Genomic DNA, 23,093 nt, shown 5'->3' on the forward strand with positions numbered 1-23,093 from the left:
AATAAAGCTCAAGAAAGGAGCACTTGCATTCTCGTACCCAAATCTTTGTCATTTCACTGATTGGGCCTATGACTTATGATAAAGGTCTGGGTACGAGAATGACGTTTTCTCGAATTCAGTCCCCCAATCTTATGCGTCGCAGCGTCGCGACACTTCGCCGCACTTGATAGGTTCTTGGCTGAATCCATCTAAAAGTTTAAGGCCCCGTCCACACGTATCCGCAAATATTTTTTTCGGATACGAAAATGTTCGCGTCCACACGCAGCGTATTCGAATCGTTTTCACTATCCACACGTATCCGGAAATTTCATGATCCATCCCTTTAACGGATAGTTTTTCTTATTGAGCATGCGCAAAATCGTGTTTACGTCATCGTATTCGAAAATTTGCGGATACGACCGTCCTCACGTGTCCGTATTCGGAGCGTATTCGAAAATTTCCACTCTGGAGACCGTTTTCGAAAATTTCCGGATACGGATACATAAATTTCCGGACATGTGTGGACGCAACCCGTATCCGCAAAAAAAAAAAAAAAAATTGCGGATACAAAAGTTTCCGGATGCGCGTGGACGAGGCCTAAGAAATGTTTCCTACAATATTTTTCTGACCGATTCAATTCTCACTCAGCATACATTTTTATTAACAAGCAATCAATATAATTATAAATTGCAATATTTATGTTACGATTTTTTTTTTCGTTTTGTTGTTGTATATTATTGAAACTGAAGTTTTTGGCGTGGAAACACTATATATATTTGAAAATGCTATCAAATCTAAGAGCATTTCTCTTATTTTCGGCTTCTCGTCAACATTACGGAGCGTGGGTTTCCTGTGTCTCATCCGCATGTACACTTGAATGGCATTATGCCTTCGTCGTTGGATTATATGATTTGGAATTTAATAATTTACATATTTACAATTAATTCTATTTTTATGATTTCCCTGGTTCACGCCAAAAATTCTGCATCCTTCGAAACCTACAGTCTCGTTCTCTCATGAGCGGTCCATCTGACGTCGACCAGTAAAGGACGGCGTTCGAATATTCACGGCCTGGCGTAGGGCGAAGCTCAGTTGACTGAACCAAAGAAACCATGAGACAGAGTATTACGCAAAAGCTTCAAACTGGTCACGATAACACGCGGAGTATCGTCGTCAAAACAAATAGCAGGTTTTGGGGACGTCAATCAAGCCATTTTCATGACATCCCATATGCACGTGCACTTGAAAACTTGCGTTTTCCGACGTAAAAGCACTTCGATTGCCGTCCATCAAAACCCTATAGAGCTTTTAAGTATGACGTCACTTGTATAAAACGAATTCCGGGTCCAAAACAAGAAGCAGGGAGGGTTTTATGAAGGTTTTTTCTTACATTTTCTTCATGGCAGGATTTGTTGTCCAGAGTTCTAATCCATTTTCCCTATGTTTTGGCGGTCTATGCGAGTAGATTCACCCGGAAATACGTCACAACTTAAAAGCTCTATTGTGTTGTGAATGCGAACTGTGCGATTTCGCGCGCGCGTTATTGTGAACGAGTGAAAACGAACTTAGTATATGAAAATCAAATGAATGAAAATCTTTAGCAATAGAAAATGGATTAGTTCGTTTTATCTGGTTATCAGTGATAACATACGGCTTCGTTTTGTTGCATTTCTAACTAATGGCACTTTAAACGACATTTAGTGTCGGTATTTTAGTTAAATTAGTCCCCTTATTTAAAAAAACGCTTGAATCCCTTCGCCTATTGTACAGCTGTGTGTAGCAGTCTTGCTCCAAGTTTCGTTCGACTTTCAGGTCTCTGACGTAACTTCCGCATCGATTTTAATTACATTTCGGTGCAAACGCGTTGATTTTCCCGCCAAAACTCAAATTCGATATAATGAAGCTAACATCAGGCAACGGTTATTAAATCTCGAGAGCCAACTTAATAGAAGAATATAAGGAAATGAACCTTGAAAGGTTAGAAAAAATTAGAGATTTCGCCTTTTCCAAGTTGTACGAGTGGTGCAAGGGATTATGGGTTTTCCTCGTTCCACAATTCTTTGTGGGAATGAGGTATTTGTTGGACCTCCTCCTCTAGTCGTACACATGTAGGTGTTGCTGTTGACGCTGAGGCAGATACGTTACTTTTGTTACTACATCCACTGTGGACACTGTTATCACTTCCTAAGGGGGTACCGGGTAGGGAAACGTCAACATGTACATGCACCGCCTGTGGTACCTCGCCGTCCTCGTCTGTTAAAAGATTGTTGAGTCTGCCTGCAAGGTAACAAGAACGTATAAAACACCTGTGTAATACGACCAATGTAGCCTAGTAAAACCTTTGTTATACGACCACAGCTTATAAAACACCTGCGTAATACGACCAGTGTAGCCTAGTAAAACCTTTGTTATATGACCACAGCTTATAAAACACCTGCGTAATACGACCAGTGTAGCCTAGTAAAACCTTTGTTATACGACCACAGCTTATAAAGCACCTGTGTAATACGAGCACAGTAGCCTAGGACAACCTTTATCATACGACCACAGCTTATAAAAAACCTGTGCAATACGAGCAGAGTAGCCTAGGACAACCTTTATCATACGACCACAGCTTATAAAAAACCTGTGCAATACGAGCAGAGTAGCCTAGAACAACCTTTATCATACGACCACAGCTTATAAAAAACCTGTGTAATACGATTATAGGTAACTTTGTATAGCCTAGAAAAATCTTTATTATACGACAACAACTCCTCTTTAATACGAATCTTATATCGGTAAACCCTTGGTTGTACTACTACCAGCATGGCTTATGACCTACCCTCCTCAGCAATTTCCTGGACTGTGTCCTGGTCTTTCCCTTTACATTCTGCTACAGCAATCACATGCTCCTCACTCTGCACGGGTTCCAGTTCTTGTGTCTGTACAGAGTACGGCTCTGATGATGCTGTATCTGGACGTACATGTCTCAGAGACGATCTTGCTGATGTGGCACGCTCTACACGACGATGGCTTCTTGCACTGCCAGCACGGGAAGGAATTCTACGCCCTGACGAACGAACGCTGGAGGATCTTCTGCGCATGCGCGCTATGGCTTCTGTTCAGATTCAAGAAGATATAATTTTGCTTATTATCTAATACCAGAAGTCCACAACATCTGCTACTGCCTATAGTTCCAAGGACCCGGTTGTACGAAGGGTGGATAGCCTTTTGACAATCGGGCCCAGAGGCATAGCTGCATAGAGGCATAGCGAGAGGGGGCCGACCCCCACAAAAGTTTAACTACAAAATCCCAAATTTTCCTTTTTTCCTATTTAGTTGGGCAGTTATTTGTGGATTTGGAGACGCCATAGATAGATTTTTTAGTACTACGTACCTTCTGGTATGTTATCTGGTGCAATTCTACCATTCAGGGCTTCTACTAGAGGTATCTGTTCATAGCCTGGTATGTGCTCTTCCCCATCACAAGAGCTCTATATTAGAAAAATACAACTGAGTGAGCAAGAGTTTAATGAGATATGCATATTTTCCAACGGAGATATGCATATTTTCCAACGATTTGCTTGAACAGCTTAAACACTGTGGTTTATCATAACTATTTCTTTACCTGGCGTTTCCCTCCATCTGGACCAGTCTTTTTGATGTATGCACATATCTGCAGTAGTGCATGAAAAGCTAGCAAATGAATAAAAAAAAAAAGCAACAACAAAAAAAGTTAGGATCCAAAATTCAAATTTTACGTTGCTTGAACTTACAAAAGGTTTAAAATCATAAAAAGAATTAAGACTCACCTGATCTGCAAATAGGGCAATTGCTTGACTGGTAACGAAGAGATTCAGCTGAAAATTAAAGCAAATGTTTTAATTTCTGAGTATTTCAATTACGTTTGGAATAAACAGATTATGAGCATAATTTACTACTATAACCAGAATCCCTTGCACACTCAAGGACTTGCTTGTTTGCTGACATGGATAACTATAACAGGCTGCGCTTACATGTTACCACATGAATGTTTAACAGGTCAAAGAGTTGTTAGGGGTTTCATTCACATGGGACTGAGCTATCCAAACAAAAATTTGTATACTGAGCTGTGCAAATTTATATCCAGTTTCATGTAAACACAACATATTTGTAATACAATTAAAGAGACAGTTCAGTGTAAATGGTATTTTCAGGCCAATTTTTTGACCACTCAAAAATTTGTCCAATAGTGTGTAAATGCAGACTTATGAATACAAATAACATCCAGCTCTTGATAATCTCTATACAGTACAATTGTTAAAAGCTGAAGTCAAAATAGTATTGAAAAAGTGAAAATGAAATGAAACTTACCACAACCTCTACAGAGACACAAGTGTCGACAGGGTAGGATAAGAGTATCACGCATTTCATTTAAACATATCACACATTCTAGGCCTGTCTCCTCAAGGTCTAACTCATCATCATCATCATCATCCTAGTGATAACAAAAAAAATACATTAACAAATGGCTGATATTTGAGTTTATTAACCTCTGATTTTTCTACAGTATTTAAATCTACTTTGTCAAACTCATTAATAATTCATGAGGAAAACACAACAGAAATCACAACCATGAAGAGTGTTGTAAATCTGATACAAAATTGTGTTCATTTGCATAAACTTTAAGTTGGATTTTCTTGGCCAGATTCACTTTAATTTTGAAAATATTAGTGAAACACAAAGGAACTAACCTAGACGTTTGACAAGCAATCTACAGAATTTGTGTTCGTGTTGTATTCGATATACAAACTCGAGGTGTATTAGATACAACACAGCCACTCATACTGTGTATATTACGTAAAACATACCTTCGAGACATGCTGATCGCTAGACTTGTTCTCTATACCATAGATTTCTTGTAGTAAGAAACAAAGGCCATCAACCTAGTCATTCAAAACAAGATTATCAATAAGGGTAGTAGGTTTATACATTATTATATATACTTAATCTTGCTCATTATCATCATTACAATCATCCTCGCAAAGCTCCATCCTCCAGAATCACCACCTTTCTTGTGTGTACATCCATGTTATTTTCAAGATTTTTCAATCGCTTTTTTGACATCATAATACATTTTAAAATATGCTCAGCCTAGAAGCTAGGATTGTTTCCTTATCAAAATACTTGGTTGAAGCGAGTTACATGTTTTATGTGGGTTAACTTTACTGTGATGAAGTCTACAAAAAAAATCTACAAAGCTTTTCGCTGTTGTATCACAGCGTGGGACAATCACAACAGAGCTAGGCTATAAAACTAGGTGAAAGCCCAAAGATCGAATTAGAATTTAGGAGTTGATTTTTGAGGAGGGAGGAAAACTGGAGAACCCCGAGAAAAACCCTCGAAGCACAGGAGAGAACCAACAAACAACTCTACTCACATACGACATTGAGATCGGCAGGACTCGAACTCAGGCCGCATTGGTGAGAGGCGGCGCATTAGCAGCGCACACCACCGGTGCTTCCCAAAAGTACTAATAAACATAACTTATGAATGTCTGCAACATCAGTTAAGTATACTTTTTCATTACACAGTGTAATCCTTTATACAGCCACAGGGCTGGTTTCAAATTTGGCCCACCATGGTATTAATTTATATGACATGCAATAATCAACTAGTCAGTAATTACTAATACTGTATAATATAATCTACAGTAGATGTTCAGTTTTGGTGTAACTTAATACCTTACCATTTGTTTTTGTTTTATTGGCTTGGTATTAATATCTATATAATGACATGAAATAAATGTACTACAATAGTTGTTCAGTTTTGGTGTAACTAATTACCTTACCATTTGTTTTTGTTTTATTGGCTTCAGTATGTAAACACCATCAGATGTATGTTCAATTGATGCCATGGTAATGTGGGAATGACCAAGGAATTCTTAAAGAAATAGAAAAGTATAAGACAGGGTACTAAGATATGGTTTTAACTTCAAATTTATAGACTTGAGTTAGCTATGTAATACATTTGATTTTTCTCACTCCATGAAAATTCACATAGAGTTGTGTGTTGTAAATAGAGAACATAGTGGTAGCATGTGTGTGGAGTGAACCTTGCAGGAGTTTAGTGTTGTGTGTTGTAAATAGAGAATGTAGTGATAGCATGTGCGTGTGGAGTGAACCTTGCAGGAGTTTAGCGTTGTGTGTTGTAAATAGAGAATGTATTGATAGTGTGTGTGTGTGTGGCTTGAACCTCGCAGGAGAGCCCTTTAATTACTGCATGCCATTATTACTGACAGACATGTCACTCACTGTTGATTGGCAGTTCACTTACCCTCATCAGCCACATCTATTTGTATCACAATAGGTATATGTGTACTTGATAGTGGATCATAGGCCAACTGTAAATAAAAAACGTAAGAAAATGAAAGTAAAGTAAATCAAATAGAATTTAGCAGTAGTTTGGTCAAATGCCTTTTAGGCCAGTTCTCTTAACTGGTCTTACAGGTGCTTATTCTTCCATTATGGCCAGTCATTATGACCAACTGCAGTATAGAGCAGCCATTATTTTTAGTACTGGGAGTCAAGTCAAAGTGTTTGTAGCTAATTAAAATTAAAATGGAAGAGGAAATTGGATAAAAATGGATGTAAAGGGGGAAAAAATATACCTCTTCTTCAGAAAATTGGGACACTTTGAATCGATGACGCAAGGAATTACTAAACAGCTGTCCAGCTCCTTTCTTGTAACAACATTTTGGTGATGTCATGTTTGGGTCCTTTGATGTGTAACTGTGTGAAAAGAAAAGAAAAAGACTGAATATAATAACAGACAGACTAGCTTAAATGTGTGTAACATCAACTAAAGTTATCCAATTGATGAGTTGCAAGCATTCCCAAGAGAGTCAAAAGACAAAAACATGGCGGCCATTGTGGTGCCATTAACAATGGATGCTAATAATCTTTTGTTCAATGGCACCAACATGGCCACGTTGATGTAATGTGCAATTGAAGAATACTTACACAGCTACTCCTGTGCTTATATCCTCTGTTGCTTGGTAATATATCGTGACAGAACAATTCACATCAGCATCAAAAATAAACTGAATGTGATATGTGTCATCGTCATCATCAGAGCTGTCACATCTTGATAAATTATTATAGTAAATAAGAAAAAGTTTTATGATAATCATGATTTTAAAATAACAATAATGATGAAGATAACAATAATAATGTGGGGGACAGATCCAGGATTTTCTCAGGTCCCATCCACACTATGCCGGATAAATTTTAATCCGAATTTTTATTTATTCAGTTAGGCCTATTGTCCACACTAGTCCAGGCGAATCCAGAACAATTCTTCACTGAAAACGAATTTTCGAAATGGAACCGAATAAATAAAAATTCAGATTCAAATTTATCCGGCATAGTGTGGACGGGGCCTTAGATGTGGTTCTGCTTTTGAGGGGAATCCCCAAGTACAGAAACAGAATTGGGGGAAAAACAGTAAATTCTGCAAACTTGGTAGTTGCAAGCTGCACAGCTTCAACACTGATGGAGACACACAATATATATATGTATGTCATGCATATATACCTGACAAGCTTGAGCGAATCTTTTCTCAAGTTCACTAAACTACGTAGTGTCTTGGTAGGTTCATTCCCATGTGGAGATGGGTATGGAAACTAAATGTTTACAACAACAAAACACAAAAACCTTGTTAATGAATGTAATAATATTTTCAAACTCTTAAAAATTGACATCGGCTGAAAAAAAAATCGTTGAATCAACAACCAAAGATAAACGTTATAGCTGATATTTAATCAAGGAATTCAAATGATTTTATTATTATTGTTTATTTATCTTTAGTCTAGTCGGCGAAGACGGAAAAATTGGGATTTATAATAATTAAAAACAAATGGCTTAATTTTAAAATGTAAAAAACCAATTCTCTAATTAAGCTTATGTGAGCCTAAGGTTACATAAGGCCTTGTTCATGTATGGCTATACTTGTAAAGAAAATTTAAATGTTAATTCGTGGAATTACGAGAAAAAAATGATTCAAATAGTTAATAAACTAAGGCAGAAATTGTTAATAGAGGAAGTTATTTATCTTCTTGTCGTAGGAATCTATACAGACGTAGTCAAATTTTTGGTAAAGATAACTTACAGGAACTGGTTTTGGACTTAAGAAATTCAGATCACTGTTCTCCCCGAACAGATAAGCTTCTGGTTGTGTAGTATCAAATCTAGAGCCGCCCATGATGAAATGATCGGCGAAGTAGCTCCCTAAACACAAACATTATGATGCATAAGCAATCAAGGAACGAATAACTAACAATAGTAACAGCACAGAAATACCGTGTCTTTTACCTGTTATTGGAGGATATCTATACGATCCTGACGATAAAGAATCCACTTCTTCAACACCTTCAACATTGCTGCTAAAAAGGCTACCCATTGTATTGCCTTTAAGGGATTTTTAAGCGTTCAGATTGCGTGTTTTCTAAGGTTGTACAATCTTATTCCTCCATTTTGACTGACGAAGACTCGGAAAACATCTGCATGACGTCACTAACTCAGCGGTTTGTATCGCAGTCTCACTCATGACGTAATAGCCTCGGCTTCAATACGAGGTAGAATATGACGTCATGTTATTTTGACAGAAAGATCGCAGGCTCGCGTATTGTTGTTACTATGACAACGGTGGTAGAGTTTTGAAGAAGAAAGCAAAGATGGCGGATAACGAGAACATTGATGCCAAAGAAGAGTCAAAAGCAGCGGAAGAAAGGCCTGCTTCAGCGGGTTCAAAGGGTTCTGAGGGGTCTAAGAAGTCATTAGGTGATGCTGTTAGTAAATTAACTGTGAAAGCTTTGAAGGACTTTCGTTTAAGCGACCCAAGTGATGCAGACACAACAGTCACAGGAGCAGAAAGTGAAGGGATTGTTCCAACTGCCAACTTTGACATCGATATACCAAGTCTGGATTTACCTGAGGGTTTAGGACAAACCATATTGGCAGGAAATGCAGACTTTAATACTGGCCTTGATGATGTGGAGGATGGTAATGTTGGGGAGGATGAAGACGTGGATCAAGATGGCGACGACGAAGAATTGAGTGAAGACGAGTCTGAAGGAGAAAGCGAGATGGTTGTCCTTGATCCAGACCATGTAAGATGTCATCATCTTCTCCTCAAATACTGCTACTTCTATTTATAACATCTAAGCTCTTTCCTCTTGTTTATATTCATTATAAATATGTTTACGGATATCCTAAAAATATGAGCATAATCATTGGAATATTTTCATTCATAGCCTTTGATGATCAGATTTCAACAAGCTTATAAAGCACATTTGATCAAGCAAGAGGAGAAGCTAACTCTTGAAGAGAGAGAATTGGTAGGTATATATTTAAAACAGGAGAGTATATCATAACTCCAAGCTATTTGTACGGAAAAAGAGAAACTTTGTTACTTTTGGTAAAGATGGGGGGGGGGGGGGGGGGGCACAAAAAACTTAAGTCACAGATTTTTGGTATGGGTTAGGATGCAAATCTCACTTCCCTTCCCTTGGCTCTTCACAATAAAAAAAAAAACAGTCCCTAATCTCCTTACCTTGTTAAATCCTTTACCAAATTCTAATTCTAGTTGGAAGCTGTAAAGAATAAGAAGAAAGAAAGAGAAGAACTAGGAGTACAGCTGTATGGTGCACAACAGGAACTAGCCAGACAACAGATGTTACTAGAGAAAGAACATGATATTTTTAATGACATAAACCAGAGGCGCAACCAATGTGAAATGAGCCTTAAAGAGGTGAAAGATATGCATAAACAGATCATAGATGAAATGAATCACAACAGGAAGAAAGGTGAGTTATTTTATTGATGGATGATGTAATAATCTATTAGACTCTATGTAGTAAAATAAATTTTAGGACATGTATTTCTTTGTTGGAGCTAAGAGGGACCAATAAAGGACTATAGTCCAAAACATCATCATCTTCACCATCACTGTCATCATCATGACTCACTGGCACAACTCAAAGTTCACTTTTTTGCATTATTTTAATCATATTCATAACTTATTACATTTAAGCTATTTTATAAATGACAAAAATTAATTTTGAGTTTAGCAATTGAGTTAAGAACAGAAGTAGAAAACATCACAGCAAGATTACACTACATGGAAGAAGCTAAGGAAGATGTCCGATCTGACATTGCTGTTATGAGAAGAGCTGCTGAGAAAGCTGATGTTGAAGTGGCTAAAGCAGAAAGTGATAAAAAGAAGCAAGATTTACTAGTGGACATGTTAACTCAAAGAGTGGACCACCTGCGGGAGGAAATCAACATGTACGAAGCACAGTGTGTTGCACAGTCTGAAGAAACTAAGGCTGCTCAGAAAAATCTCTCTGAGGCTCTCACAGAAATAGAGGTATGAATACCAATACCAATGGATGATGGTTTCAGTATTTACAGCAAAAAAAAAATTATTGTAGTGAGGTAGTAGCAAAAGTAGTAATCAAAAAGGAAAAGCCAAAAGGTGCTTGTCAGTACAGAACTTGTTTTTGGTTACCATAGCAACTAACAGTATTACCACTTCCCCTGGGTAGCATCATAATAAAGTGAAAAGAGCAAAAAGGTGCTCATCAAAAAAACCCACTTGTTTTGGGTTACCATAGCAACAAGGAGTTTAACCAATGTCCCTGGTTGGGTTCATAATTTGTCAGAGGTTAACTTAAAAAATTTGCCTGAAATTATATGCTGATACCCATAGATGTGGTATAGCTTGGGTAAAAACAACACCATATAAGACATGGTGAACAAAAGATGTTTGTACCCAAGCTAGACTACAATGCACTATGTCCACTATATCATAAAGGGTCTATTTAGACACATGTGGGTGATAGAGGGGAGTTGCTCCAGTAAATATTCATTACCTGGATTTAATTTTTGTCACACCTGTTTTACATCAGGCTCTTCACCTGGAACAAAAACAACTGCTTCAACAGTGGAATAGCAGTTTGATTGGTATGAAAAGACGTGATGAGGCTTACTCTGCCATGCAAGAAGCATTAAAGTAAGTCAAGAACAGTCAGGTCAACACACACTGGAAAATTGCACTGAACAATTCTACAATTCTGTTGACATACTAGCACTGGAGACTGTAGTACTGGTCGCTGGATATTGTGCATCCCAAATATATGGCCATGTTAATATTTATATTGCATAATTATAATGTATTGATTTATCATGGTAAATGGTATCCATTACCTTCACAATGGGTTTCTCCAGGTTTCAATCATGAAAAAAAACCCAGGTATTTTATTAATTTTCATGTGTATTGTAATGTTTTTCAGTCTTCAAAGACAAAGAATCCTAGCCATTGAAACAGAGATTGAAGGATACAAAAAGTCAATCAGTAAGGCCCAGGAACAGAACGAACAGATCACCATGACACAGATCAAGATCGAACAAGACATCTCGATGGTCAAGAAACTCATGTCTATCAGTAAGACCAAACTAGAAGCTCTCAAGACAGAGTATAGTACATATACAAGGACTTTACATCAAACTGAACAACAACTGAATCGAGCTCAGACAGTAAGTACATAAGAATGTCAGTCTCTCTTATAATTTTATCCATGTATCCTACTACTTGCTGTACCACCAAATCTTTAGTACCTTGCTGCACCACAAGATCTGCAGTCAAATAGTTTTTTGAAAGTTTCCAGTGAAGGTAATTGAGTACGTAGGATACTCGAACCGTAAACACTTTTAGTTAATTTTTTTGCAGGTTATTATAAACTTTCTACTCTTTCAAATCCTCTAAAATGAAGCATTGAGATCAAATACACCAAAGGATCGAAATAACTCTTATTTCCAATTGATTGGTAGCCTGCGTCACATCCGGAATTTTCTTCGTAAAATTCCGGATGTGACGCAGGCTAATTGATTGGGTCAAGGGAGGATTTACAGTGTGCATTTTTAAAAATTGACAAAAAAACTTAAAGTTTTCACGGTTCCTCACTGTAAATGACACAAAAACTCCACCCTTCCTTATTAATAGTACGTCTTCTGTAATGGTATTTTTCTAAAATTGAAGTTATTTCCAAATTTTTTTCTAGGAAGTGGTTCTTAAAGAAAATGAACTCACAGCATTAAGAAAACAGATAGAACGTGAATTTTTGGAGAAAGTTGGACTTGAAGATGCAATCATGGAAAAATTGAGATCCCAATTAACCATGGATAAAGCAACTCAGTATACCAAGAAGATGACAGACAAGATGAGGAGGAGAGCTACAGAACTGGTATGTAGTATGGCTTGTTAGATCACTGTAATGTGTAATGTAGTGATCACCTTGTACTTGCCACTGCTTTTGTTGCATGCGGACGAGAGAAAGTCGCGATAGGTTACCGTCAATCAAATGTATCATTATACTTACGGCTCCTGTATACTTTTGCTAGTACGTACACTAATGACTTATGTGTTTGAATTTCTTTCTTTCCTTCCCTCTTTTTTTTTTTTTTTTTTTTAATCATTTTTTTCATGCTTTCTTTCTTCCTTCCTTTTTTTCATTATTTTCATTTTTTCTTTCTTACTTATTTCATTCATTTATTTAATCATCTCACCATTAGGAAAGCCAGGTTGCTGAAGTTGAAAACGAGATCGCCAGAGATGTCCTTGAGATCTCCAACACCTCAACCCGAGTTAAACAACTACAATCTATCATGGACCAACTGAACGATGAAATACACAAGAAGAACGAAGACATATCTAAGATAGAAGGAGAAATAATCAAGAGAAATGCAGTCATTGAGAGAAAACAAGGCAGTATTGATCAACTGAATAAGAAAGTTGAACAGATTAAAAGCAATTCTGGGGTACGTAAGCATACGGTTAGCTATTATTTTACAGAAACGATTTTTGCTGAACTATATTTTCTAAACTATTTGGAACAGATTTGTATGAGAGGGTGCGGCAAATTAGAGCGGTTGTCGTATGAGTGGGAAACGATTCTGATTGGATGAATTAATGAAAGACGACAAGAAGCAAATGTCGTACCGTGTAGGTGTTGTTGTTAGTCAGCACCTTGTTTTCCCACTCATTCATACGAAAACCGCATATAAGTGTTATGATTGGATGATTCACACTAAAACAATGGGAACCCATTTCAATGTTACGGCATGTCGTACCGTGTACGTGCTGTAAGTCAGTACCGTGTGTTTCCCACAACACCTCTCTATTCTTAGCTGTAAGATAAATAACCGTAGCCGTATCTGAGTGTTGTGATTGGATGATTCACGCTAAAACAATGGGAACCCATTTCAATGTTACGGCATTTTATCCATTATTTTCCACTCATACAAAAGTATTTAGGCCGAAAATTGGAAAGTGTATGAGATGAAAAACAGTCATGTTTAATCGTCCTTCTTAGGGAGAAGAGACTGGTCCTATGGAGCTACAGATTCATACCCTCCAGAAACAGATCGAAGCTCGCATGAACGATATCATCCAACTCCAGCAGTTCTGGCTGAGAGGACAAAGCGAGCTAGTCAAGACTATCAAAGATGTACAACAACAGAATCAGGATATGGAGTACGTCAAGAAACAGTACACTATACTGCAACAAAAGAAAATGAGAATTGAAGGTATATATATCAAACCACATGTATTTCTTTACTTACCGATGGCGCTTGCAAGGCATTTGTACTCATATGAGTGAAACACATGTCATTCCCTAGAGTACTTTTTGTTTTCTTTCTGACAACACTTGGCAGGCATCACATGAAGTCCATATTTATTTAATAGAATGACAGAAAACAAGCTAGCTGTTTTTGTCTTTTTTCATTCAGCTTTTTTTGTGATCTCAAAGTCAAACTGAATTTTAAGAAATCAGAAAAAAAGTAAACTCACTTTTGCCTCGGTTTATTATATGTATTAAAACTAAACGGTCTAAAACGTTTATTTACAACCAAAACTCCATTTAAGGGTCCCTTCAGTGAGATTCACTACATTCACTACTCATAACACAAATCACTCAACTCGTACGTTGATTTACTTGTAGGGAGGAAAATCGCAGAGTCTATATTATTGAGAACATTTTTCGCTTTATTTTAGCGCGTTTTGTGAGCAGTTGGACAGGTAAATACGTCACGACTTAAAAACTCTATAGATCACAAATTTCTTTTTATTGACAGGTGAAATCGATTCCCACGAACACGAGATCGCAGACATCAATCGCAACGTCCGTAACATGCAGAACGATATGATTAAACTAAACACCCTGATAACAAAAGAACATGGATATAAAATGAACCTCGCACAGGAGAACACTCTGACGGAGAGTGACTTTATACAGTCCTTACGGGTAAGATTGCAGAGCCTAATATTTTAAACAAACCACAGGGCTCCCAGATCTCATACTCACTCCTGTAAGGACAATGATCTCCAAAGAACCAAAGCATGTCAGGGGGAGTACAGATAGACAGAATTATAATATTAGAAGTGCATTTGATCAACGTTTGACCTTTGTAGGTTTGAACCGAAGTGATCCTGCTACTTCAGTGACTTCTCATACATGCGTACTAGTGAGAGGCCGCCGTTATGAATAGTCTCTCCACTTCGTCTCGACGTCTGTTAGGTCTACCTAAGAGAATGCCGACGTTAATCTTAATAATATACCTTTTTCTAGTCCCTCCTAGCCTACTAGGTGGCAGACAGACTACAGCCGGACAAACCCAATAAGGACAGCTCCATAGAAGGCCATAGTCCCTCCAAACTCAACCTGAGAATGTCCCCACGAGTAGTTTTTCTATCCATTCTCAAGTTTTTTAAAAAACGTCCCCATTAATTTCACAGGAAGCCGAGCGTGAATCACTGAAAATGCAAGACCAAATCGAGGCTTTGACGGAAGAGAAGGAACGCCTGCTGAATAGCTTAGTTGAAGCAGAGTAAGTTATTCATTTTCGTCCAAGATTTTGATCATTTGTTATGTTACTAAAGGTCGTATCTTTGTTGTCTAGACGTCAGATTATGTTATGGGAGAAGAAAACACAGCTGGCTCGTGAAGCGAAGAATGCAGTCGATACAGACTATGGTCATGGTGAAATCCATGCTATGAAAGCTGAGATTCATCGTATGGAGGTACGAAAGATTACAACCAGCAACATACTATAGACCTTCCAGAGAATAACTCACTTCCGAGATATGCTTTCAAGATTTCAGTACGAGGCTTCGTACTAAATCAAATTTTATTATTTTCTCACTCGAAGCCTCACTTGAAAACAAGCGAATCTCGGAATAGAGCATGCGCGTGTTACGCCATAGCCGCCATGTTGGTTGACGATAACAAAGCATTCCTTATTCGCTTCTCTCGTTAGGTCGACCAACATGGCGGTTGTTCCACTGTTTCACATGGTTGCACACACTATATTGGGATAGTTTGTAGCTATCCTTGAACTGAAATTACAGAGTTGTCGTTTTAAAACCATGCACCAAGTTATCGCTGCCATTAGATACTGTGCAATAATTTCGCGGGTTGTGAAAGGGCATCGCTTACATCAGCTTTACCATAATAGTAAGCGCGTGCATGCTATATGGTAAGATCTTGATATAGTTTAATAAAGTACCATCCTGTGTATTATAGGTCCGCTATTCACAACTGATGAGGCAACAAGAGAAAATGATCCAAGACATGGAAAAAGCAGTGGTTCGAAGAGAAACGATTGTAACTAGGTAATGTAATACAGTAGAGCAGTTTTCGTATGACTGTGAAAAATTCACGGTACGAACACGGCCATGACACGGCAAAAGTTACGCCAGACCAATCACATTGCACGAGAATTTACTCTCTATCCAATCAAATACCCGGAACACGGCATAAACACGGCGCGGACACGGTCACGCCAAGGTCACGGTGCTTTTAGACCAATCATATTGCGCGAGAAAAAAAATCAGCCAATTAAAATTCTATAAAGTATCACGGTCACGGCACGTCACGCTTACGGCACTGAGCTTTTCACAGTCATACGAAAACTGCACTATTACAACTCGTACGCTAAAAAGTACAGAATATTCAAATATTAGGGACAAGGTCAAATAGTAATCCAACATAAAGACCAGAAGTTTTCGATTTAGGTGGTGGGTACCCCCCACTGTTCTTAATACTGCATACTAGTCGTCCATAGAAACTATTACTATGCAAAAATGTATTGTTTAGCATACACGCAAACAGACAGTACATTCATTGTTTGCAATTTGACTTTTACTTTTGGACATTTTTGAAAATTTGAAGACAAAATCCAGGATTCATTTTAAGAGGTGGTTGTTACCAAATAACCCCTCCCGTCCCCTCTAAGTAGGGTCGCATATACGAATGACAATTATTTTGACCTTATCCCTTCTCTACTCCTGCTCGATATCCTTCTGTCAACTAAGAACAATTATATCAGAGCTTGTATTAAGTACTTACAGCCATTCTCAATCACACGCGCCCTCTAGCGATTTTTTCTTTCGCGACGAAGAAGGTTTTGGTGGACGTCAATCACAAGGGATTTCCATAACATTGTCGGAAAACACGAAGCTATAAGGGCACGTGCCTATAGGATGTCATGGAAACGCCTTGATTGACGTCCTTCAAAGGCTACTTCGTCGCGAAAGAAACAACCGCTAGAGCGGCGCGTGTGATTGAGAATGGCTGTAATGAACTGTGTATCATATTCCAGGGGTGATGCGCAGAGCAAGATGGGTAAAGTAGCCAACACTAAGGGATCCTTACAGAAAAAACTGATCGAAATGAAGAAGAAAATCAGGCAGACAAATAACGATGCTAATGCATGTGATGTCGGTAAGATGCTGGAGAGGATCTTTGTTGTTTTTCTGTGCATAATGTCCTGCTTGAGTGTATAATTCTGGACAGTGTTCTCCCACGGTGTTGTCGTTGTTGTTCAGTTTGCTGCAAAGCATACGTGAGTGTACAGAGAAACTCAACACACTGCCCTGCGTCTTTAAGATATGAAAGAAAAACCGGAGGGTTTTTCTGCAGGTTCCCTGGCTTTCCATCCTCTGCAAAAATCAACAAATTCTAATTCGATCATCGAAGAGAAATATATTCCATTCCATTTTAACTGACAAGTACTATACATAAACCAGCTGGGAAACCCGTACAAAAGCCGGGGTAGTGACAGTAGTTTTGTCAGTAGTGACATTGTCAGGTTGCTGTTACTGAAGGTGACAGCTGAACACGCTGGTATTTAGTATGCCTACACACCAATCAAGCTGAGTCAGTTTGACTGTACATAACAAACCCTGCTCATCTTTTCTCAACATTTACTTCCCTTTTCCGTCAGAGAGGAAAACTCTGGACAAATACAGAAAGAAGCATTGCCGACCTTTCATTGTAATTCATAATTCATTTTAAGAGCAAATTTTTGCCACTTTTTTTTTCACTTACAAAGTAAGAAATAGACTTTGGCAATTTAAAAAAAATACGTTAGAGAACTCACAAAAAGGTTACGTTCTTCATGGCTGGTAACAGTGAGTTTGTGCTCGCATATTGCGAGTTGCGGTTTTTATTTCAAGGCTTGGCTCTCTCTAAATGTTGTCAAGCCATGGGTCTCTTAAAATGTTAATCAAAATACAATCCTTTCTTTCACTCAGAGATACAATCATTCCGCGAGAAACAAATGCAGGTTAGTCGGGATCTGGAGGAAAAACAGGTCACCTGTCAACAGTTACAAAGTCGTGCGGACGAGCTTGAAACTGAAATTGATAAAATGACTGAAGATAGACAACGGGTAAGCAAGTTGTATTTACTTTGTTATCATTAAGAATCCCCCGGATTTTGTCTCATTATTTGCTTGATGTCGTTTCAGAATTTGTCAGAAATCGTTGCTAAGCAACAGAAAGCTAAATACTACACAAAACTCAAAGAGGGACGCTACACTCCCTTATGTAAAACACCCGAGTCTCTTGAAGCCGAGATGCAGAAACAAAGAGACCGACTACAATCACTTATGACTATTGTCGATAAACTCAACCAGGAATTCCCGCATGCGCAGCAGGTGCTTCGTAACGTGACACTGTCTCTCAGCCAGCGAGGACTTCCCGACGACTAATAGCGAAGCAGAGCCGAAATCTTTCCGAGGAACAACGATAGAAGCTTGCTTTTTTAAAAAATTCAAAATGTTTCTAAATTGTAAAAATCCATTTCGACGTTTAGTCTTTTGTAATTAAGAAGCAAATGTACCGATTTTCAGTGCGCTGTTGTAAAATATGATATGAATTGTAAGGTACATCAGTGTTTAACTTATGGAGTTTTAATTAAATGAGTGACAAATAGCCATTCAAGATTGTATTGAAAATGGGAGGACGTAATAAAGAGAAAATCCTCTTTTATTGTATATCCGATAGTTGAATTATTTATTTGTTCAGGGCAGATTCAAAAGCCCGGTGAAGTGACGTTTTGAGAGGATTATGGACGAACGTGATTAGATTTCCTTGTCTGGATAAATAACCGCAGTCCTGGGATTCTTTCAAGTCGGCAACCCTGTTAATATTTGAATCGACCGTTTTTTCAAGGTTGCGTGCGCATCTAATCTTGACGGGCCACAAAACTAAAAATCGCAAATTCAATACAATTGAGAAGCCAGTTTTATATGTAAAAAGGAGAATAATCGATGTTATGAATTCTTATCGAAAAAACTTATAGAAATATATTCTCATTATGAAGCTGCTGTTCTGGTGTCATCGCCCATCAAGTTTCTTGAATTTGGATGAGAGCGCGCAACCTTGAGAAAAAGATTTATTGTGAATTGGGAAGACATGGTGATACACTCCAATAGAGGTATAAATTACTGCAAAAACCCCTTTTTGGAATTTGACAACCAACCACATCTGGCCGCCGGGTAAAAAGAGGTTGGCTGCTAAATATAGATGGAGTGAGAAATTCGTGAGAAATTGCACAAATTAGTATGTTCAGTAGACCGTAGACCTACAAAACTTTGAATTAATCCGTACAATTTGTATAGCACGATCTCGAGTACAATTCGGAATTTATAGGTACGAGTGATGTTTTGAAAGTTTTCAAAATTGGACGAGCCTTTAGCCACAAAGAGTGAATAGCGCTATCCGTTGGATGGATAAAGATTTTTCCAACGGATAGCGCTCTATTCACTCTTCGTGCAACCGGGTCCTGGTCGCTCAATAGAGGGCGGTCGCTTAATGGAGGTTCTGCGGTATTTTTAATCATACTCTCAGAATTCATAAAAATACTTTGACAGGTAATAATTCTCTCCCTCTCTTTTTTTAATTAATATTAACGGTTCTCACAGAGGAAGGAACTCAAATTCATTAACGGAAAAAAAATGTAAAGATTGCAGCATAAGCCACGCATTAAATGACATGAAATATTTTGTTAAACATCCCGGGGACTGAGGGGGCTGAGGGGACTTAGAACTTCGCATTCTTCCGCCAACATGAAGTTTCACTCCTTTGCCGCTTTCAATCAAGTACCATTACAGGGTAATATTTAAAGAGGTTAGTTTGCTTGTTAAATGACTTATTTTGAATTGTAGCCACTTATAACCAATGCGTGACAATAAAACTTAGCTCATTTCGTTTTAACGTGTTCTGGTAATACTAAATGTTATCAATTTATGTTTTTAAAGTACTTTCGTTGCTCGGGCAAAAACATATGTAAACCTTAATTTTACTCAAACTCATGCAATTAAGATTACCAATCGTCTCAGGAAATTACCGAAGAACGGTCATACTTCAGTTCTTAATATTGCCTTTGGCAAAGATTCAGTTCCTCGTCTAATTGTTCGGTGAGCATGTTTATAGATTATAAGATTAAAGCACAAAACATTCACCTTGGTAGAAGTCAAACATCAACGATTAGACAAAGAGTAAACAGCCTACAGGGCGCTTAACAGGATATATCAAAAATACATCCTGACAACTACTCATCTCTGGATTAATCAGCAAAAAAGCTGAAGGGCACGCAAGGAAAGCAATATAAACCTGTTCAAGGTCTTTAACAGGTTCAAAGCCACTGCGCTACAAGCTCGACAGGTTTGGAATCGTAGAAGTGTAGTTTACGTCCTTATTTTGGTAAGTGAATATGGTGAGTCGTTATTTCATTCTTTTCTTTAAAGAAGGTGTGTATGGGATTTAAGAGTTAACTGACAATTCTCTACTTTCACATCCCCATATTACTTTGCGTCTTTGGGAGGTAACCAGAGGGTAAAAACCCACTTATTTTGCTGAAGGCTGATCAGACAATGTTGAAAATACCTTGTTTGGTATCTAAAGATAAAATGAAGAAGTAAAAAAACAGAAAAAGATGGAAGCTTGAAGACGTTTAAGGTAAATTTTAAACACTTTTTCGTAAGTCCATACATTTTCTGTAAGACCAAAACTCTTGATGATCTGTACACGCAAAAATAACTTGGAATAAACTGATAATCAGTATTGTACAAATAAAAGCAGGTATAGTATAAATTCAATTAAGAAACCTTTCAATTTGGGACAGTTTTTTAATTTGTCACCCCCCAAAGACGCAAGCCATTATGGGGATGTGAAAGTAGAGAATTGTTCTAAAATTTAGTAGTTAACTGGAAAATAACCTAAAACTAGTAGTTAATTAACAACTAACTGATATTTCATTATTTTGGGCAACGCATGGTCGGCGCATGTATTAACAGTTAACTGACATTTTGGCCTAAAAATTATTAGTTAACTGAGGGTACCCCCATCCACAACCCCTCTAAATGATATTGTAGTGCCTGCTAAACACTATAACCACTATCATCAGATATGACCACTTGGAAAAGTATATTCTTTTCAATATTGAAACAAGTATTTTCGAAAGAGCATTGCACTTCGCAGTTGATATTCCTTTGGCGGTTTTACATTTTAGGGCTTTTTAGTTTTTTGGGTTTTTTTAAATTTTTACTCAATTTGAAATACAAAACGAAGGTTATAGCAGACTTACTACTTAAAGTAAAGCCTGTTCTTCAAAATGATTTAGATAATCTTTTTTTTATTTTCTCATATTTTTTTTGGTTCTTTCACAAGTATTCAAGCATTTTTTAAATTTTTAAAACTAAGGTTTGGAATTTGACACAACCTTGAGACAATATACTTAAAAGAACCCAACGGTCTCTCAACCTCGTCAAAAATATTCCTGTATTAAGACGTATAAAGACAAATATAAAGGAACAGTAGGTCGATATAGGACTGTCAACACTGCCTCTACACTAGAATATTTGAATACCCGGCTCTCCTAAAGGTGTGAATGAATTTAGGATGAGGAAGGAAAAGAAACGATATGGACTGGGGCTGGTTCACCCTTTTCTCTAGCCCCAGTCATTGTCCGTGCTTAGTTTCGTGAAAGCTTTTATTTAGGGAGGAAATTTTAAAACATTCCAAAGGAAGTTCACCTTTCAACATCTTTCGACAACCTTTGGGCTGATCAAAGTCAGGGCATGTCTTACTCACACAGATCGAACCCTGAAACAACCTCTTTTTTTGATCTGAGTATGGCTAACTCTCGGATCGAACCCTGAAACAACCTCTGACGACCTTGATTCCCTTTTCCATGAAGGGCCACTATTTATAGCATTAAGTAAAGTAGAAAAAAACCTTAAAAACTAACCGTACGGTCTATCCTCAGATTATCAGTCATGACTTCTAAAACCATTCTTCTGGTAGTGTTGTTGGCGTCGTGCTTCGTTGCCATGGATGCAATCATATTTTTTACAAGGAAGGACAAGGCGGGAACGACGAAGAGAACTGTAATAGGTTAGAAAAAAGTACTTTTGCATATGATAACCATCTTCAAATATCATTGCTTGCTTGCTTGCTTGCTTGCTTGCTTGCTTGCTTGCTTGCTTGCTTGCTTGCTTGCTTGCTTGCTTTCTTTCTTTCTCCCTTTCGTTATCTTTTAAGCAGACATCTTCGATCAGCATAGAATGGAGAATACTTAGGCTCAGGTTAAACCCCCGGGGAGGGGGGGGGGGGGGACTTCCTAATGAAAGGGGAAAAAAGGGTTTGAAATCAGGGTTTTGGTCCCGCTTAGGGTGATAACGACGGGAATGCGCACCAACTGAATTTTGTGGTTCCTTTTAGGGTATAACATCTACAAAAAGGCAAACGATTTGAATATGACGACGTCGTCATAAATTCGTTAGAGCAGACGGCGTTTGATGAAAATAAAATCGAGAAACCAAACAAAAAAATGCGTTATTGATTGGTCCCTCTTAGGAGTGAAATTGCATTACTGCCACGCCCATCATCCCAAAATACAGGTCCCTTTTAGGGGTCATTTTCGGAGTTTCCGACGAGGACCCCCGCCCCCTTTTACTGATAAGGGAGCCCCCCCGGGGGTTAAAACATCGCAATTCACGTGAGCCAAACCTAATAAGCCTTTTCATAGTTTAAGAATCGATTCCACTGCCCATACGATTTTATCCCGAATTTCTCATCTTCTTTTGTTTAATTAAGAACAAAAGAAGGTTTAGACAAAAGAAGGTGAGAAATTCGGGATAAAATCGCATGCGCAGTGGAATCAATTCTTAAACTATGAAAAGGCTTATTGAAGCAATGGATACCCAGTCGATCTTCTTTGATGTAACTATGTTCTGCACATTCATGTGAAGTTTGACGTTTGACATGAGCCTTATCATTACATGCATTCTCGTCATAGATCAAACTGAAATCTTTTTTTGCTTATAATTTTTGAAATCATTTTCAGACAAACAGCGCAAACAAGATGAAGAATTCAGGAGAATTTACCAACGACATTTAAGAAATGCAATGGAAGATATTTAAAGCTCAATTACCGTACAAAAAACCAAGGTTTTTAAACTGGAGTAAAACTTGAAATGACTATTTAAATAAAACTACACAACTGAATAATTTTGTGTGTGTCTTTGTCTGTTTGGGGCTGGAACACTTCTGTTTTTTTCAATCAATCATTTATGTTACATCTTGGAAAGTTTTTATTGCGCCCTGTCTGGATGATTTAGAATTTAGAACATTGGAGTCAAAATTATTTTAAGCTGTCCATGTCAACGATTGTTTCTGCACGTTTGTCTTCTATCTGGTATATTTTGTTTCTTTTATCCTTTTATTCCCTTTCTTTGAAGTAATTA

General features: G+C 37.8%; 2 protein-coding genes and 1 long non-coding RNA gene across 3 annotated transcripts; 2 read left to right on the forward strand and 1 right to left on the reverse strand.

Moving 5' to 3' along the window:
• Positions 1 to 616: 616 nt before the first annotated feature.
• Positions 617 to 8,517, reverse strand: LOC116291160 (E3 ubiquitin-protein ligase MGRN1). Its single transcript, XM_031698283.2, has 14 exons — positions 8,313 to 8,517; positions 8,110 to 8,228; positions 7,536 to 7,624; positions 6,963 to 7,085; positions 6,611 to 6,731; positions 6,277 to 6,343; positions 5,792 to 5,883; positions 4,812 to 4,886; positions 4,315 to 4,438; positions 3,774 to 3,821; positions 3,590 to 3,657; positions 3,359 to 3,455; positions 2,804 to 3,079; positions 617 to 2,256 (listed from the first exon to the last, which is right to left on the reverse strand). Exons 1-14 carry the CDS (start codon positions 8,398 to 8,400, stop codon positions 2,012 to 2,014), a joined length of 1,632 nt encoding a protein of 543 aa, XP_031554143.1. The 5' UTR covers positions 8,401 to 8,517; the 3' UTR covers positions 617 to 2,011.
• A 137-nt stretch (positions 8,518 to 8,654) lies between these two features.
• Positions 8,655 to 18,338, forward strand: LOC116291159 (coiled-coil domain-containing protein 40). The gene is made up of 16 exons (XM_031698282.2): positions 8,655 to 9,109; positions 9,254 to 9,337; positions 9,586 to 9,805; positions 10,070 to 10,368; positions 10,910 to 11,013; positions 11,294 to 11,537; positions 12,062 to 12,244; positions 12,573 to 12,818; positions 13,373 to 13,586; positions 14,136 to 14,305; positions 14,797 to 14,888; positions 14,961 to 15,081; positions 15,584 to 15,672; positions 16,662 to 16,783; positions 17,596 to 17,732; positions 17,811 to 18,338. Exons 1-16 carry the CDS (start codon positions 8,675 to 8,677, stop codon positions 18,051 to 18,053), a joined length of 3,003 nt encoding a protein of 1,000 aa, XP_031554142.2. The 5' UTR covers positions 8,655 to 8,674; the 3' UTR covers positions 18,054 to 18,338.
• A 1,611-nt stretch (positions 18,339 to 19,949) lies between these two features.
• Positions 19,950 to 22,857, forward strand: LOC116291208 (uncharacterized). The gene is made up of 3 exons (XR_004196564.1): positions 19,950 to 20,049; positions 21,614 to 21,741; positions 22,694 to 22,857. It is a non-coding gene; the product is annotated as an uncharacterized LOC116291208 (long non-coding RNA).
• The last annotated feature ends 236 nt before the right edge of the window (positions 22,858 to 23,093 follow it).

This window comes from Actinia tenebrosa, unplaced genomic scaffold (genome assembly GCF_029948245.1).
Source record: "Actinia tenebrosa isolate PJP-AT-01 unplaced genomic scaffold, QUT_ActTen_1.0 PGA_scaffold17__23_contigs__length_9995812, whole genome shotgun sequence".
Lineage (NCBI taxonomy): Eukaryota > Metazoa > Cnidaria > Anthozoa > Actiniaria > Actiniidae > Actinia > Actinia tenebrosa.

Coding starts and splice junctions, on each gene's coding strand:
- LOC116291160 (XM_031698283.2), bottom strand. CDS start 8,400: ATGGGTAGCCTTTTTAGCAGCAATGTTGAAGGTGTTGAAGAAGTGGAT. Junction 7,625..8,109: donor TAAGTCCAAAACCAGTTCCT/GTAAGTTATCTT, acceptor GTAAACATTTAG/TTTCCATACCCATCTCCACA. Junction 4,439..4,811: donor GCGATCAGCATGTCTCGAAG/GTATGTTTTACG, acceptor TGTTATCACTAG/GATGATGATGATGATGATGA.
- LOC116291159 (XM_031698282.2), top strand. CDS start 8,675: ATGGCGGATAACGAGAACATTGATGCCAAAGAAGAGTCAAAAGCAGCG. Junction 9,806..10,069: donor GAATCACAACAGGAAGAAAG/GTGAGTTATTTT, acceptor TTTTGAGTTTAG/CAATTGAGTTAAGAACAGAA. Junction 14,889..14,960: donor AATAGCTTAGTTGAAGCAGA/GTAAGTTATTCA, acceptor TTTGTTGTCTAG/ACGTCAGATTATGTTATGGG.